Here is a 19008-nt window from a genome sequence, read left to right as displayed (position 1 = left end):
GCAAAAAAATCAAGTCATACTCCACATTCCATACCAGATGGGGGCAGTATGCCTCAATAAAGTGAATTGGTCTACTCTAGAGTAACAAACGAGAAATGGCATAGTCTCTATGCTCCGCCCCTATCTTCACAACAACCCTAGAGCCATAGCCGAAGCCTAAGAGGACGTTTTGCCTCCAGAGGAACGTTGGGTGATGTCAAGTGATTTTGAAACATGACATCTTCAAGCTACTCCCCTTCACCTTTACCAGTGAATATGTTCATATTCGTTTTGTTCATATTACATTTTGAGTTGTATATACACATTATTTGAATTAAATTAATTTGACAGACAGCATTCTGTCAACATCATTGGTCAACATCAGACAGCTGATGTTGACCAAGCTAGCGCCAACCAACGTAACCAGAGCTGCCAACACTCAAGCATTCACCGTGAGACACACGCAATTGACTCTTTTCACACGCCACACATCAATTTTCTCACGCACAGAAAAACCATGAAACAAAGAGGACACGGAGACCAACAGACTAGACAGAGCAGGTTAGTTATGATATAAAAAAATATCAGATTCTGTCAATTTTATGACGCAATTCAAACATAAAAAATAAAAAAAATACGCAAACATATAAAACAAACTTCTAGCGAAATACTAACAGCATCTTACTTACCAATCCAAAAGAAATGTTGCAAGTTCGGAGTCGAACCTCATTTCTTTCAAGTCCATCAGTTGTCTCCAGCGATGGAAAGCAGTGCCGATGTTTACTCTGTTTCGGCTCCTTTTCTTATCGGATTTGATTTGTGATTCCGAGCGCGGTTGTTTCCCTGTAGCGGGTGGTGGTGGTAGGTGTCTCTTGTCAAGGGCTTCAGCCATCCTTCCGCTCTCTTCCCTGAACTGAAATTAAGTAGTGGGCTGTACTTTCCACACGATTGACAGCAGGTTCCAGTATGCCCACAAGCCGTGCGAGTTATTCTAGTATTGCAGGTTGGCTGGTGGTTATGTTGCCCGCATACCGCCTCCCATGGCCGAAACTGGTATTACGCCACCTGTCGGGCCGTGGCTAGTAATGGTAATGCTAATTAAGGTTGATATCTCTGCAGCACTATAACTTGACATTTTTTTTAATGACATCATCGCCCTTATTTCTTCTCATTCTTTTGATGCGTGTAGGTCATTTTTTGGATATTTTTACCTCAATTTTTACACATGGCACCTTTAAGAAATACCAGCTTCACTGCCCAGAATGCCAAAGATGGAGAGCACAACCTAAAGTTCCTTAAATGGCAGACTTGCCATCGGCTCGTCTTCGTATCTTCTCTCCACCTTTCTTCTCAACGTGCATTGATTGTTTTGGGCTAATTATCGCAAAGATTGGCAGGTGAAATGAAAAATGTTGGGGATTGATTTTCAAGTGCCTAAGGACATGTGCAGTGCACTTAGATCTCCTCAATTCCATGGACACGGATGCCTTTTTACTAGCCCTTCAACGATTTATTGCCAGGCGAGGCAAGCCAGCAGAGATCATTTCGGATCGAGGCACAAATTTTCAAGAGGCTGACAGAGAACTTCAAACAGTTTACGAGGAACTGGAAACGCAGCTTCAACAGCATCTGGCAAATTATCAGATTGAGTTCAAGTTCAGTCCCCCTAATGCGCCACATTTTGGAGGGGCATGGGAGTGGGAGATTCGCTCTATCAAGAGTGCACTTCAGGTCGCAATGCGAACTTTTGTCAGAGGATGTGCTCCTCACCATCTTAGTTGAAGTGGAAGATATCATCAATTTCAAGCCTCTTGGATACGTTTCAGCTGACGTTGCTGATCCCGAACCTATAACTCCAAATATGCTTCTCATGGGGTGGCGAGATGCTTCTTTGCCACAGGCCGTTTATGCTCCTGAAACCGTCGATGGCGGCATTGTCAGAATATAATAGATCAGATTTGGATTCGTTACTTATGGGATTACCTGCCAACGCTTCAATCCCGCTACAATTGGCAGCAACCAAGAGATTCTTTAGCTTTATGGACAGTGGTAGTGATAATCGATCCAAACCTACACCACGAGCCCATTGGCCTATAGGTTGAGTGGTGAAGCTCATTCCCATTAGAGATGGGTGTGTATGAACTGTTGAAATTCAAATGAGATATAAAGTGTACATCCGACCTGTGGCCCGTCTTATCCCACTTCCAGCTGCTCAAAGCTGCTCAAATGTGGGAGTTGCTGTTCAGAATGTTTACCCCGTTAACGGAAATGCGCACGTAATAGGCGCTGTACAGAATGGAGTTACGCAATTTATCCAGATATGGACAATGAGTAAATTGATTACACTCTAGGGTTGCATTAGCCATTCTGACTGGAGACTTCACTTGATTCCTCGTATTATAGGGACGTTGTATGAGTGACGGACAAAGTATGTTTAGTGTTATTTGCATTGTTATATTGTTGAATTATGTTCGTATTTGTAGCAGACACTGTTTACCAGTTTAATTCATATTACCATGAACTGATTACTGCACGTGAGTTGCGTTGATCCCTTGATGTGTAAGATGACGATTATTATAAATTATATTTACAAAAAGGGATACTTTATAATGCTGAGTTAAGTTGTTTACTTTATTGTGACATGAAGAACATTTCAGAGATTCAGTTTGTAATTGTTTTATTCTTTATTGTTTTATAAACCCTTGCACATGTTAGAGCAATCATTAAAGCTGCATGTCATCTCCACATGATAATGTGTTCTCTAATAGAAACACTGTAGCGGTTAGCTTACACCAAACCAGCATTAAAACCTAATTCAGAACACATGCACTACACATATTGCACCACATCTCGGTGATAACTTGGTGAGGTGTTATCAGTACTTCTGTTTCTCTATTAAAAATTTCCCATCTGATGTAAAACACTTCCTTTCACTTGCAACATGTTTCCTTTCACTTGCAACATGTTTGCTGTACTTTACAAGAGAGTTAAAATTTGTTCATATAAATAGAATTGACTACAAGAAGCTACATAAAAACAACAACAACAACAAAAAAAAAAAACAAGGAAAGTGAAAAAAAGTAAAGGTAGTGATGTGTGGCCAAGTATGATGTCCCATACTTGGAATATGTGCTCTGCATTTACCCATCCAAGTGCACACACACAGAAGTGAGCACACACCTGGAACAGTGGACACACACACACACACACACACACACACACACACACACACACAGTGAGCACACACCTGGAGCAGTGGGCAACAATTTTTTGCTGCGGCACCCAGGGAGCAGTTGGGGGTTTGGTGCCTTGCTCAAGGGTCACACCTCAGTCGTGGTATTGAAGGTGAAAGAGAGTGCTGTGCATTCACTTCCCCCACCTACAATTCCTGCCATACCTGAGACTCGAACCCATGACCTATGGGTTACATGTCCAACATTCTAACCATTAGGCCACAAAACAAAGCAATACCAACCAATACTTTGAACAAGCATGCTTATTAAATTGATATGCATCATGACATGTCTGTGTGGACATCTAACATCTAACTAATCTGAGTAGACAGAAAGTTCACAATATTTTCTTCATTACACTTCAAAAAAGACACCAGATTAGGGTTTTTCAGCTTGTAACTATAGCAGAACACCTTTTTCTTTTCTTTTTTTGGTGCTAAATAGAACTCTTTTTATAATTTTCCATATAGAACTGTGCTTTGAAAGTGCTATATTTATTTTTATTATTATTTATTAATATTATTTTAACCCTTCTACCTGCACGTCTTATATCTTGTAGTCTTGTAGGGTTGCAGCATCTGTTTGTGTTTTACATTTTAAAAAAATACCAGCAAGCCCTCTCAATTAGGTACTTATTTTTTATTGACATGGGAAATAGCAAAAATTACAGTGCTCTAACAAGTTATTAACTGGATTATTGATTAACTTGAACAAGTTATGAAGTCTCTTCCATTTCTTTAAGTGAGCACAATCATATGTATGAATGCCAGAAATAACCATTGTGAATGGTGTATACAAGCCATTCACAATGTTAAAAGGAAAAAGTGATACAAAGTAGTTTTCTAACACAAAGAACCATTTTGAATCAAATCGTTACATTTCTTATTCCCACAATCTTCATCCGTTTACATAATCCTCGAATCTCCGTACAACAACAGGGACTCGCGCGCTCCAGATGTGCTCGTTCACTACGCCCACGCGCACGGACGCGCGTACGCAGCAGCGAGCGTCTCATCAAACCAGAGCGGAGCCCAAGAGGAGCTAAACATGGCGACCTCGAATAATCCGCGCAAATTCAGCGAAAAGATCGCGTTACACAATCAGAAGCAAGCGGAAGAGACAGCTGCGTTCGAGGAGGTGATGAAAGACCTGAGTATTACTCGGGCGGCTCGTGTAAGTGTGTCTGTTTTCTCTCTTATGACAGCATTCATTAGCAGCCCAAGGCGCGGGGCTGAATTTGTGTTTATACGACACGCACTGAACCCGCCTGTCTGGACGTAAACAATAACAAACGCCCCTCTCCGGTGCGCGTTTATCTTTAGTGCTGATTAATAGATTGCTTTCCAATGGACGCCGTTGAGATATTTGATAATAAACAGACGGTCACGACGAGGCCTTATAAAAGTTGCCGTGCTCACAGCTGCAGTGTATGAGTGTGAATAGATTGAGCATGTGTATTTGACAGCCACATTACAGTCTCTCGCCATTATAGCTGGACTGCAATCAAGGCCGTATCCAGTGCTGGACACATTTAAGCATCATGTAAATATTATTTTCAGGTGTCATTCGTTCCTGGAGGGTTAAACCTGAATGTTTGTATCGATGTTTACAAGCACTCAATGGATAATTAAGCCATGCACAACAATGTATTTTACTCAGTTCAGCATTACTGCTCAGTGCATTTATAGCCAAAATGAGGACTCTTTGACATCAGATGTAACTAGAGAGAGAGAGCTGGAATAAAAAGTAGCTCAAATAAACCGGGCTGCTTGTTTAGGACTTTTATTTAAAGATTTTAAAGTTTAGACCTGTGCCTTCCCATTCATACCATGGACGATAACAATACAGTTTTAATAATAGTTCTGATTATTTGAGAAAAGTGAAGTCCACATGACAGCTATAACGATAACAAAACAGAGGGATGTTATAGTTGGAATCACAGAAGACCTTTTGGGTAATTTTCCATATATAATGTCTCACATTATCTTTTCTTGATTGTTGTTTTTCATGCAGTTACAATTACAGAAGACTCAGTATTTACAGCTTGGTCAGAACCGAGGACAGTACTATGGCGGCTCTTTGCCAAATGTCAATCAGATTGGAAACACCACTATTGACCTTCCCTTTCAGGTGAGGAGCACTTTGACAGGTGAAATTAAGTAAGAATAGACATGTGGAATGTAAGTTTTGTACTGACATCCTCAAGTTTGTTGGTTTTTTCAGAATTCAGGATTGGACACAAATAGAACAACTCGTCACCATGGGCTGGTGGACAGGGTCTACCGGGACAGGAATCACATCACGTCGCCACACCGCAGACCTCTCTCTGTGGACAAACATGGCCGTCAAATATCCTTAATGTCTCTACTCATGAATTCAGACAATTATTGCACCGTTTTGGTCTGCGTGGCAACCGAAAGCATATTTGTTCAAATGTCTGCGATTTACTTATTCTGATATTGTTAAGTCCTTAATGCTGAATCTCACATTGATAGCTGTCCGTATGCCTCTGTGTATCTGTCACCCCCACCTGATACCAGCTGGAGGAGGTGAGAGTTTATACTGAGAGTTTGTGCTTAAGACTGTACATATGTGCAACAGGAGTAGCTGTTAAAATTCATAGCTATATCAAATGTTCAGCTGAAAGATTTTATATAGCTGTCAATGTAATGTTGCAACTTTTAAGACGTTTAATCATATATTGTGTATTTTTTATCATTTATTTTTGCATTTGATGCTATGGCAATAAAAAATGTAAATCATCTTCTTAAAATGAAAGAGCATACACAAGATGTTCTACATTAATTTGGTTACTTTTTATTGTTGTCTTTACACTTAAAGATTTGATGGTAATGTTTTCTAAGATGTCTTGCTAAGTTGGAGTTAGTCTATATAATGTCAGTATTTAATGTTTCTTTATATCCTTTTACCACTCTACCCTGCTTTTGTGGTACAATATAAACTTGCAGTTTTTAGTTAGGGGAGACTATTACCAAAATGGATTGTGAATGATGATTTATGCTGTTATATCATTCTTTAATTTCTTTGTGCTTGTTCTGTAGGACCAACTCAGACTCTGCCCTGCACCAGAGCACTTTTAACCCAAACCCACAAGATGCATTTGCAGGAGGATCTCAAGATTTGCAGCCAAAACAAGGTTGATACAATGTTTATTTAATTTTTATTTTATTGCTTTATGATTTATTAAATGCTCTATTAAATGTTGCAGTGAACTACATACTCTCAGACTTTTCCTACAGTTGTTTCAGTGAATGATTTCATCCCTCTCTATGTACTAGTTCTTCTTCTCACTATGCCAGGAACAGGGGAATCTGAGAGTGACATGGACAAAGAAGGTCAAAAGCAGATATGGGGTCACAAAAAGGTACATTTAGAAATAGATTTCTTTGATATGAATTTCATGGGATCCTTTATCAGCAAAGTATTTATCTTTTCGCTTCATAGACTACTTCAAGGCCCGAGTCAAACAAAATACCTGGAATCAAGTAAGTGTGGTTTCATTGGATTTTTTTATTGACGCAGATAGTGTAAGGTAGAGGGTAGGCGAATGGAAGGACCATGCAGCAGTTATCATTTAGAGATTGAAGAGTCAAGGTCATTCGAGGAAACAATTATCCTTTTATTATCCCAACTTAACAGCCATCTAGTCATATCTGCTCCTTTATAACAGTACAATGGGCTTTTTCTGTTGACATATCTATTTATCCCGGTTCCTTCTAACGTCCCTCATGTCATTTCCCCAGCATATTTCCATCTCCAGATCAGGAAATGACTACATCTCTAATCCCAGCGGCACACAACACGGGCGGCTCTCTGCCAGACCTGACCAACATCCAGATACCCCCTCCTCTCCCCACACCTCTGGACCCTGATGACTCCTCGTCCTCTCTCAGTACCTCCAACAGCACTGGCAACCTGGCCAACACTCACATGGGCTTTACTTCTGCCAGCCAAGGTGATTCTCACAAGCATATGCATTAGGACAGTGGTTCTCAATCTTTTTGACTCCAAGGCCCTCCATGTAGGTTAACAGGTTTCCACTGTTACATCTGCTGCAAGTTTTAAAAAAAGAGTGTCCATAGATATAACTAGCTAAAATAATTATAATTAATAAGTTTAAGAATTACAGGAATTTAAAGAGCTGTATGCTCTTCGGGGATCCCACTCTTTTTAACCAATGGGTTTACATGACTTTTCTACTTTCAAGTTCATATTTATTTCTATAACACATTTAGAACAACCTCGATTGACCGAAGTGTTGTACATAACACACGAACAGTTAAAAATAAGTTAAAACCACAAGAAAAAGATGAGTTTTTAGCATTGGTTTGAACTCTTTTGAGCTCTAACAGGTAATGGTGTAAGCGATCTATTTGGATTATGAATAAGGATTACATTTGAGAGGTATTTAGGGGCTAAATTTTAAGGGCTTTATAAACAAATAGCAAATTTTAAAAAATGGATGTGGTATTGAGCTGGTAGCTAACGCAGAGAGCGTAATATGATCCCGTTTACTGCCCATCAGCAAACGATCAGCCACATTTTGGACCATTTGAAGATGGAAAATGGAAGAGAGAGGCAACCCATAAAACAACAAATTACAATAATAAAGGCAAGACAAGATAAAAACATGGATAACTATTTCAAAATCATTTTAAGTTATCTTGAGGCCCCCTTTTAAATTTACCGAGGCAACCAAGTGTGCCCCAGCCCTCTGTTTGAGATCCACTGTTGTAGGATATGTGTGTAAAGATGTACTGTGTTGTTACTGTCATAACACTCTGATTATGAACTTTGGACATTTGTGGGCAAGATAAGCTTAAATATTGCATTATATGTGAACTTTGACCACAAAACCATAAGGGTCATTTTTTGTGAAGTTGAGATTTATCAGTCTTCTGAAAGCTGAATAATTAAGCTTTTCATTGATGTATGGTTTGTTAGGATAGGACAGCAAAAAAACCAAAAACAGCTATTTGAAAATCTGGAATCTGAGGGTGCAAAGAAAAAAATAAATCTAAATATTGAGAAAATTAATTGAGAAAATTACTTAATATCCTAATGATTTTTGGCATAAAAGAAAAATCAATAATTTTGACCCATACAATGTATTTTTGGCTATTGCTACAAATGTACCCCAGTGACTTAAAACTGGTTTTGTGGCCCAGGGTCACATATATGTATTAGAAGCCACTTTTTTCTCCCTCTGGTTAAAACCATCTAATAAATCTGTCTGCGATCATCTTATAGTTCATCAAATTTGATATCATCAAATCACACTCATTGAAATTAGGATGGTATTTATTCAGCAGCTGGGTAGGGTTGCTCCAGCTATTCGTAAGTTCTTACATAAATTGGAATGTAAAATCCACACTAGAGGCTTAGTAACTACTAGCTGGTTTGTTAATAACTCTGAACTAAATCTGGTTGTTAGTAGGTTGTAAGGTTTGTTTTGAAGAGCTGCTAACAAAATCATTTAATAACAAAGTTCTCTCTTTTAAATTGTGTATGAGTGTAAATTTCAACATTATCATAAATGTCTAAAGCATTGAAGTCTGTCAATTAGAACAGGAGCTTGTTGATGCAGTTCAGTCAATCTACTTTATTCCACATATTACTCTCAGCCCAGCCCACAGTGACAGTGAGCATTCAGCGCCGGCATGAGAATGTAGTTCCTCTGATCCTCAACACAGACTCCCAGCAGCACCAGAATCTTCAGCAGCTGTCGCCCACCCTCTCTCCTCCGTTCTCTATGTCACAGGTAACATTGCTCTCATTCCTCCAGCTGATGAGCAGGACTGATTTAAGCTGGTGTTGCAGACGGAATATTAAATGTTAATCTAATCACTCAGATGCTAATAGAGCATCTCAATCTGGATCTGTGTTGAATAGGCGGTGACGATAGACGCCATGTCCCTGGAGCAACAGTTGGCTCAGTATGCTTTCTTTAGTCAGCCGTCTACACAGACACAGGGGGTCGGTGGGCTTCCTCAGCTCCAGCAGAACACCCAGCTGCCACCGGTCTCATGCAACCAGACGCAAACCTCTATGGGCATTGATATTAACACGGTAAGATCACATCTTAATGCTTACCTCCATAGGTCTACGGTGGATTTCTAGATCTTGGGTGAGTATGGTCTGTCAATCAGATCATACAGGGCACTAAAAGGTTTAATTATATTGATAATGACAACAAATACTGTACCAGTCAAATGTTTGGACATACCTACTCATAAACAACTGTAGAAAATAGCAATAATGAGTATGTATGTAGTGGGAATTTTTTATTGTTTTTTTCTACATCATAGCTTTTTTTAAAGTCACCTTCCTTTCCCTCAGCACCCTCTGTTTATCTTACTGTACCTTAAACAGTTTAGATGTTTGCCATGTACTTGTTGGCTGACTTTCTTCCACTGTTAAATGGAAGTCCATTTCCATCTCAGAGTGAAGTAATTAAAAAATAACTGGGACATTATTTCTCACAACTTTCTCACAAATTGTATTATCACAACATTGTTAAAAATGAAACGGGTCATTGTGAGAGAAAGTTTCAAATGAAGTGGCAATCTCACAATGTTTTAGTTTTTTCTCACAATGACTTTTAAAGAATCCTGAAAAAAAAAAAAAATCTGTTATGGTTTCCACGAAAATATTAACTGTTTTCAACATTGATAGTTGTAAGAATAGTTTTTTTGAGCAGCAAATTATTAGAATAATTTCTGAAGGATCATGTGACTCTAAAGACTGGAGTAATGACTGCTGAACTTTGCCATTACATGAATAAATGGCATTTTAAAATATACTGAAATAGAATTTATTTATTAATTATTTCATTGTAATATTTAATATAAATAAAAATAGGTAATTTTATATAAAATATAATTGGTAATATTATTTCACAATATTTTTTTTTTTGTGTTTTGATCAATTAAATGCAGCCTTGGTGAGCAAAAGAGACTTCTTTCAGAAACATTTACAATTTTTACCTACCCCAAACCTTTGAATGGTAGTGTATGTAGACAAACTTTAAATTATCTGTAAAATTAATTTCAAGCATGTATGGATAGTTCTTTAGATGAAACAGATTTTAAAATAATAACACAATTCAGACATGCTCAGACATTGGACTGGTAGTGTAAGTAATGAACTTTAACAAGCAGTGTTCTTTCTTTCTCAGTTAAGTTCTCAGCTTGTTCTGTTTTTAACGCCTCCTCAGTCTTGACAGAATGAAGAAATCTGGAATTCATACTACCAAGAAAAGTTGGAAATATATTTATATATTTCCATTTATAAAGAATCAGTGTAATAACAAGGTCATTCAGCTGATGTCCTAGTAAAAATGTACTGGCTGCAGAGTTTACATGACAGAGTAAGCAGAGACATTGTAAAATGCTACTTCAGAGCCACAGGCCTTACACCCTGAGACAGAGGTCCCCTATAGGGGCTCTGCTGGTCTAACTTGGTGTTGTCCCATATAGGCTGCTTCCCTCCAGCAGTACCGCTGTAGGGTGGGGTCTTCGGCCAATCAGTCTCCAACCTCTCCGGTCTCCAATCAAGGCTTCTCTCCGGGGGGATCGCCTCAAGTAAGGGCGAATCCAGCAGCCTCTGCTTCCTCCTGTAGTTTGTTTTGTTTGGAGCCGATCTGGAGCCTGTCCCTTTAGCTGCTCTGTGTGTCCTAGTCCAGTCGTGTCTCCCAGTCTCTCTGATCCTGGCTGCTTCGCTGTGTGTCTGAGCACCACTTACTCGTTCTGTGTATCATGTTGATTAGCGATATTGGCCAATTTTAATGTACGCCATACTCAAATTGCCATTGTGCATATTGTGCATTTTGAGCAAAACTGATGGTTGTGTCAGTTCTTTGAAAATTTGTCATTATTGTAAATAAATGTAAATGCTTAAATAAATAACATGAAATAATTATAGATTTTGATAGTAACGTTTAGAAATTAGACTTTTGTGTAGAAAAAAGCCAACACATTCACTACGATCTACCAGCCAATTCAGGTGCAATATATATAAATATTGTTTTGGAGCAGGAAAATAAAAAAATGCTGTTTCAGCCAAAAACCTTCCTAACGGTTCACAGAGGAGACCTTTTTCAGAGTGCAGACCTCTCCTTGTGTTTGTGGAAAAAAAGAAAGAAAATGTTTTATAATTAAATTAATTTTATAAGTAAATGTCATGTGCAAGTAAATTACTTTATAGTTCAATAATGGCTCTGGAATCTAAAAATCATACATTTTGTAAATTAATATTGTACTATACACACACATTACATAACACACCTAAAATGCAACATTAAATATTAAAAAAATGTGTAACATGGGATCTCTGCTCTGTCTTTATCCAGTAATGGGCCTGAAAAAGGTTAGATATCCTGTGCTAGTTGATATTATCACACAGAATTTTATAGTCTTATAGAAAAAAAAAAATATTCTTTTAGTCGCTTTGCCTTTGGCCAGGGGTGTCCAATCCTGCTTCTGGAGGGCCAACGTCCTGTAGAGTTTAATTCTAACATACTTGCCTGGAAGTTTCTAGTAAGTCTGAAGACCTTTGTTAGCTGATTCAGGCATGTTTAATTAGGGTTGGAGCTAAATTTTGCGGGACAGTGGCCCTCCAGGAACAGGTTTGGACACCCTTGTCTTTGCTGCTGCTCCAGAGTCCACTCACTGCTGCGATGGATGCCACAGTCTGTATGTGGAACATTTTCTTTTAACATTAAAATAAATTAAAGGAAAGGAAAACATTTTAGTGCAGGAAATATGTTGTGCAACTCCTTCCTCTTGGCCTGTTAAAGCCATTTAGTGTGATTTTTGAGATATTTAGGCTTAGGTTTTTGTTCATCTGTTGCTCTAGCAAAGTGTTACATTCCTGTAAAGTACACTTGCAACATATTTTTGTGTTTGAAATGAGCCAAAAATGTCTTCATGTCAAACATGGTGATACAGAATTAGTATTGTCATCTTGAATCATGATTTGTGACATGGAAGTTTTCATTGATTTACATCCTTTTGTGGGCTAAGTACATTGTTTTAGAGCCTTTGTGAGTGATTTGTAGAGATTATCTTTAGCGTCTTTGTGTATGATTATTTGTAATGTGTTCTTGTTTTAGCACTCATCCATTTTCGGAAGTGTCTTTGGTGATGCCTTTTACGATCAGCAGCTGTCCCCTCGGCAGACCAGCGCTTTGTCTCAGCAGGTGAGTTCATTATGTCCGCGGTATAAAGAACTAGAATTGTAGTCTACCTTAACCGCTGTAGCTCATCTGCAAGTTTTTAAGCCACTGGTCACATAAATATAAAATAATTTTAGTGCAGTTCTATCAGTTCACCTAAATATGTGAAGAGCCAACTTGTCCAGAAACAATTAATTCCTTGCTCCTTACATGTACAAGCCACTAGAGGGCAGCTAAAAGCTTTAAGATGTCAGGTGAAGGGCTTTCTGTCAACTCTTCTTGAAATAGTGGCACACTAGGAAGAACGCATGCTTGCAACACAAAAGAGCTTTACAGGGACATAGATCTGAATCCGTCCTGCGTCATGTTCCAGTCCCAAATCCCCCTTCATGTTCCTGTCTAATATTCTGTTTAATATAACACATGCATGCTTAACCTGCCATTAGTTTTAAAAATGGCAACACTACTTTAATTTGATTTAAATTATGACATTTCCACTCCTTCCCCCTAAAATGGTCTATCCTCAGACAATAGCTCAGTACTTTCATATAGATGACAATATATTGTAGTTGATATAATATTGTATATTATAATAAGACACAGAATATAAATAAATATATTCAAAAGAAACATACTGCTGGGTCATTCCGAGTCAACCAAATTTCAGAAACTTCCCCGGCTCAAATTTTTTACTTTGCTAATATTTTTTATGAAGAAAGACAAACATGTAAAGTAATGAAAGGCAAAATTATTAACATGTACTGAGTAATCCACTATTTTTTAGAGAGGGGTCAAAATGGCAATTTTCACCTGAGATTCAGAGCCAAATTACAGGGAGGTAAAAGGCAGCATAATAATGTTATATTTACACAGAGATTGGTTGGTTTGTTAGTAAAATTTGTTGACTTTAGCAATATTTGTCAAACTCTCTAACCAATAGGCCACAACTTCCCCTCAGGAAGTATTAAAGATAGATTAATGCCCTTTTAGATATTGGGTCTTAACAAACTTTCCTTTTGACATCTTAATTTTTATGTCCCTGTATGGTTCAGTTCCAGAGATATTGCAATTTCAGTATGGCTCCAGGAGTAAATCCTTAAATTGTATACATTTTCAGTGGTCAAAACCCAAATGTGGGTCACTTTGCATAAATATGATACTATTAAGAAATATTAAAGATGACACGATATGATTTTAGATTCTAGTTCTTAATCATCTTTTCTTCTTTTCTTTTGGAATCTTAATTTTCAAGGCCCTGTATCATTCAGTCCCAGAGATATGGGGACCTCAGACCTACGCTCCATATTCAGATTGTTGAATATTACCTATTTTCAGTGGTCGAAAACTATATGTTGGTCACTTTGTAATCAGTCGATACTTATTTTATTTAAAGAACAATGTCTGAAGAATAAATAATGTTGAAATTAGAACTGTATCTTGTTTCCTACTTTCAAAACAGCATGCATATTACAGTTTCTTTGATGAATAGAAAGTTCAAAAGAACAGCATTTAAAAAAAAAAATGTATTTAATTCAATGCATCCTTGCTGAATAAAATGATTAATTTCTAAGTAAATTGTACTACATGTGTGATTACATGCAACATTTGGTTTTGGTTTGTGTATCCAATGACGAGGGCAGTATTTAAATTTTTAATTTAACAGAAGAAAATACATTTTCTTCCTTAGATTGTCATCCTTTGTCAATTAACCTATAGTCATTGAAACTGTTTTGATTCTTTAGCTGGAGCAGTTCAACATGATTGAGAATTCCATCGGCTCAAGCAGTCTGTACACTGAGGGATCCACTCTAAACTACTCTCAAGCTGCGATGCTCAACCTCACCGGGAGCCACGGCAACATGCAGGACGTGCAGCAGCTAGGCTACAGCAGCCATGGGAACATCCCCAACATCATTCTCACAGGTATTGCACCTGCCGAGTTAGATATTGCATAATATTGCATGTACCTTTGCTGTTTGAGTGCTGACATTGCTGCCATGAATCCTGGCTTCAAAAAGGTCCCTCTAAAAGTTTAGCATATTATATTACCCATCTTTCAGTTACAGGAGAGTCTCCCTCGAGCCTATACAAAGAGTTGTCCAACTTTCTGACAGGTGACATGAGCTTTGACGCAGATTCCCAGTTCCCTCTGGATGAGCTGAAAATCGATCCACTGACGCTGGACGGCCTGCACATGCTCAACGATCCAGACATGGTTCTGGCCGATCCGGCCACAGAGGATGCTTTCCGGATGGACAGGCTGTAATCATTAGGTATATGATGTTCATTTGTCCTTTTTTGAGATCGGTGTGATTAAGTGGGAGAGAAGCAGCTTGTCTGGGGGACACTTGACCCAGTTTCTCAAAGCCCATCCTCTGGGAAGATATTGCTGAGAATGTTGCCACAGCATGCTAGGGGAAAAATGGAAAAGCAGTGCTGCCACATCTAATGAATCAGCCTTTTGAGCAAGCAGCCCATCGTTTCTTAGGATAATACACTCGCACCTCAGCAATTGTGGTTCCTTTAGCTCTATAGAGAGAATGTGACACTACATAAGATCCCTGACCGTTCAAGCATTTCATTTCCTGTAGAAGCCTCTCCTTCTCCTTATGCCTGCCATACATGCCTGTTACTTTCCTTTTTTGCTTTAAATATAAATTTAGTTATGCACTTTTATACATGCATATGCCACAAAAAACATTGTTCATGATCTGTTTTTAATTTATTTTCCTATACAAATATTGAATATTGTTAAAAAGGAGTGCTATTCCTCCCCATTTTAAGGGCAGTTTTCATGCACCTGCATTATGTTTATCTTTACACATCAACACTAATGTACTTCAGTGCAGTCTGAACATATGATTGTAATGTTTAATAGATGTCTAGTTTTATCACGTTGTGCTCAGATAGTGGTACAGTGCTAATGTGGCTCAAGATGATCAAATTCATCTGGTTTAAAAGTGTACAACTGGAAATCTTAATATCAAAAGACACATTTACACATTTAATGGGATTATTCACTCAAACATGAAAGTTCTGTGATCATTTGCTCACTCTCGTGTTGTTTCAAACCTGTATAACTTTCATCTGTGGAAAAAAATATTACAGCATATCTGTGAGGCCCCCCTATAAAAAAAAAAAGATGGGGCCCCTCCCACCAGCAGTGATATCATGTATGAAAATTTATTGTGCACCTGCTACAACATACTCTTGAATTATCATTGCATCGATGCATTTGACATTATAAAATAACATGCGTATTTGATATCGCTTTTTAGTCAGACTGAAATCCCTGCAGGAATAAGAATTTTGTCTATGAACGTAGAGGCAAAAGTGCAAATAGTAGGAGAATCCTTCAACAAAAATAATAATACACAAACATTTGTTATATAAGAACCAGTCTACATACATGTAAGGGTAAGAACAGGTAGAAATAGCTCTTTAACATAAAGATTACACGTTACCACTTTTTACAGTGGGAGGTAAACGCTTAACATAAAAATTTTGTGTGTTGCATTCATATTCTGAGCTCTTCTGCAGAGTTTGATCTTTTAAAATCACTAATGCATAGTCACACGAAGCATAAAAAAATCCACTTCGATTATGTTGCGGCTGTCTTAGATGTATAGTGTTTATGACAAGTGGGATGTGAGAAAAAATACATTTTCCCTTGTTTTGGATTAGAACATTATTAAGCCACGTTAAGAGTTTTTCACACACTTTTCCAGTCCACTGCTCTACTTTTGTGCTTGCGTCTCACATCTTTTGCAGTGTCTCGAGTATGACACGGCATTGTAAAAACGTAGCGCTTAAGTCAAAATTTTAAAAGTTTGAAAAAAGAGAGTGTACATTTTTGCCGAATTCCATTGCCGCGTCTTGTGTTTATCAAAGCAAAAACACGTTCTGTGAATGCCTTTTAGAAAAGAAAAAATCCAGGGGTGTCCTGAAGAACTGTTTTTGTCCATACATTGAAAGTCAATGGAGTCCAAAACAAAACATTTGGGCCCCATTGGCATGAAAGTGAGTAAATGATGACAGAACATTTTAATTTGGGGTGAACTATTCCTTTAAAATGTGCAGCATATGCACATAAACAATGTTAAATGCCTTGCAATTTGTTATGTATTAGAAAATCTTTTCATGCCAGTGATATGGTGGTGTTTTAAATCAACAGAATTATATATTAAATGTACAGTATGTAATGTTATAGTATGGCCTATAATCTCAGCCATGGTAACTGGTACAGTCAAAATCATGCTGCAAACTTTAGCATTACTTGTTAGTTACTAGTTTACTCTAAAAGAAACATGAAGACAGTATGTGATCGTAATGAGCGTTTGCACATATGTATCAGAACTATTCACTGTGATAACCAGATTCTGCCTTACGCTGAAGATGCAGTTTTTGTCCGTTTTGTTCTCTGTAGCTGAAGGTGTTTTCCGGTACTGTAAAAGTTGCTGTAACTCACAAGGTTGTCCTGGCGCACAGATCTCATTCGTCTTCTGGTGGCTTTGTGATATCATATGCCCAAATGGGGAGGTTTACTACTCTTTTTAAATCCTGTCACTTTCATCTTTTTCTCATATTTCTCAGACTTTTATACTCTAACCACTTTTGTAAGTGTGAGAATTTTGTTTACAAATTTGAAAACGTAAATACGATCTTAATGTTTAAATTATTGAAATGCTGAATATATACAAAAAAAATATTTTACGAAATTTTATTATCAGTTTAAGGGGATAATCGGATTTGGATTAATATCTATGCAAAGCATAAACAAACACTAGATCACAAAAAAAAAAAAAAAAAAACTAAAGAAAAGGCTCAAACAGATGAACGGCTTTTACAGCATCCATAGGTTCTGAGTCCATGCAGCTGAATTTTACTTGTTACATGGATTGCTTTGTCTGTTGTCAGCAAAAAGGAAAAAAAGAGAAGCAGTTAATGCATGAAAACCGTTTCGATTGTCCGTAAGGGATTCCTCTTGTAAGGGATCTGATTGCACCGTGTAAATTTCCTGTATAAAAAAAAAAGCATGACCTACATGTGCTTTGTCTCTGACAACTGTTTTCATGAGGATTATGCTTCATGTGTTCAAAATGTAAAATAGTTGACGGGAAGTATGTGTCAGGTAATCAGTTACTGTTATATTCTTTTACTTGACTGCCTCATTGAAAAGAACCAGAATGTATTTCATCATTTTTATGTAGGACCAAACATATTACTGAAACTAGCATTATTTTTGTTACTGTGATGTTTGTGTACCTTTCCATGTGTTTAATAGCTGCCCTCTGTTGTTGTGGCCCCTCCATTTCATTTGCAAGAGGCTGCATTGTACAGAAACTCATAGCTATTGAGCTGTGAGCGGTTTTTGTTTTTTATTTTGCATGTCTGACCATCACAAGTATTGGTGATTGATAAGCTGTGCACTTTTATCTCTCTGATATTTTATTTTACATCTCTATATATGTGTTCTGCATTTGTGAAATTACTACATGAAATCACTTCCTACATTTACTTGGCACTTTAATCGATACCCAATCCATTCCCAATCTCCCCCCATTTATTTTTCACCTCTCTGAGTGACTGTTAAGTGCACTGGGTCTATTTCCCCCCTCTGTTTGGCCGACTTTGCCTTCTACTCTAAGACAAGTATTTTTGAAAAGGAAAAAAAGTATCTGTTGTCTATTTATTATTTTTTACTTGGTCAATGCAAAAAAAACAAAAACAAAAAAAACTTTTTTATGTAGTGTTAGGAAAAAATATAAAAGTTTCCCGATATTACCGAAATGCATTCAAGAAGGCAGGTTACCTTTCTGCATCTCAATTCAATGACCATTTTACCTTTTATAAAGCTTCATCTGTGGATCATAGTGTATCATTACCATGAATTGAACCAATCCAGAACAGATCCAGAAAGGAGAGCATGCAGACAAGACAAGGTCCTTCATCATAAGTTAACCAATAACTTATTCAGTATCTAATGTATGCAGAGTCTTCATGTATATAAATGCTACAGTTATACATTTCTATATTTTAAAAAGTAAGAGTAGATCATAAAATATCAGGAGTATGTAAAAAAAAAAAAATTATTATATATATATATATATATATATATATATATATATATATATATATATATATATATATATATATATATATATATATATATTAAATGAACTGTATGTTTTTACATTTTAAAATGCTTGAAGTGGACGCTATACTGTCCCTCCGTTCAGGGGATCCACACTTTACTCAATTTCATGGTTTAAACACACAGATCTATGTTCATCATCAGCCAAATCATAAAAGAATCCCTGCTGCAAATGTACATGCAGTTTTGCTTTTCAGCCTCTATACACTGAACCTTGTTGAAGCATTGTGAAATAATATTTACTTATGTCTTTGTTTTGTAGTATTTGCAGTAGAACTGTTAGTTTCTGGCCGGTATTCTTTTATTTTGTGTTTTGTGTGTGTGTGTGTGTGCATTGGGAGTTTGATGTTTAAGTACTGTACAAGTTGTCTTCACATGCATCAAGGTCTGTTTGCTGCAGTGTGTTGTAGATTTGTGATTTGTTTGCAGTGGTTGCTTTATCCACT

At 37.4% G+C, this 19008-nt stretch overlaps 1 protein-coding gene across 2 annotated transcripts; it reads left to right on the top strand.

Annotated features, from left to right (window-relative positions):
• Positions 1 to 4175: 4175 nt before the first annotated feature.
• On the top strand, positions 4176 to 17259 carry LOC109105452 (CREB-regulated transcription coactivator 1-like). Of its 2 annotated transcripts, none has more exons than XM_042773364.1 (14): positions 4176 to 4385; positions 5226 to 5342; positions 5436 to 5561; positions 5700 to 5761; positions 6275 to 6369; positions 6533 to 6597; positions 6678 to 6718; positions 6977 to 7188; positions 8858 to 8994; positions 9126 to 9302; positions 10712 to 10816; positions 12346 to 12432; positions 14151 to 14331; positions 14469 to 17259. In XM_042773364.1, the coding sequence occupies exons 1-14, from the start codon at positions 4260 to 4262 to the stop codon at positions 14672 to 14674; spliced, it is 1737 nt and encodes a 578-aa protein (XP_042629298.1). In that variant the 5' UTR covers positions 4176 to 4259; the 3' UTR covers positions 14675 to 17259. The 2 variants fall into 2 exon arrangements, with proteins under 2 accessions (XP_042629298.1, XP_018974303.2); XM_019118758.2 differs by having other exon boundaries at positions 4177 to 4385; positions 6512 to 6597.
• The last annotated feature ends 1749 nt before the right edge of the window (positions 17260 to 19008 follow it).

This window comes from Cyprinus carpio, chromosome A2, assembly GCF_018340385.1.
Source record: "Cyprinus carpio isolate SPL01 chromosome A2, ASM1834038v1, whole genome shotgun sequence".
Taxonomy (NCBI): domain Eukaryota; kingdom Metazoa; phylum Chordata; class Actinopteri; order Cypriniformes; family Cyprinidae; genus Cyprinus; species Cyprinus carpio.
Note: the sequence above shows the minus strand (reverse complement) of the source record. Positions and strands in the feature narration are given on the sequence as shown.

Coding starts and splice junctions, on each gene's coding strand:
- LOC109105452 (XM_019118758.2), top strand. CDS start 4,260: ATGGCGACCTCGAATAATCCGCGCAAATTCAGCGAAAAGATCGCGTTA. Junction 5,762..6,274: donor CCTGATACCAGCTGGAGGAG/GTGAGAGTTTAT, acceptor CTTGTTCTGTAG/GACCAACTCAGACTCTGCCC. Junction 8,995..9,125: donor CTCCGTTCTCTATGTCACAG/GTAACATTGCTC, acceptor TGTGTTGAATAG/GCGGTGACGATAGACGCCAT.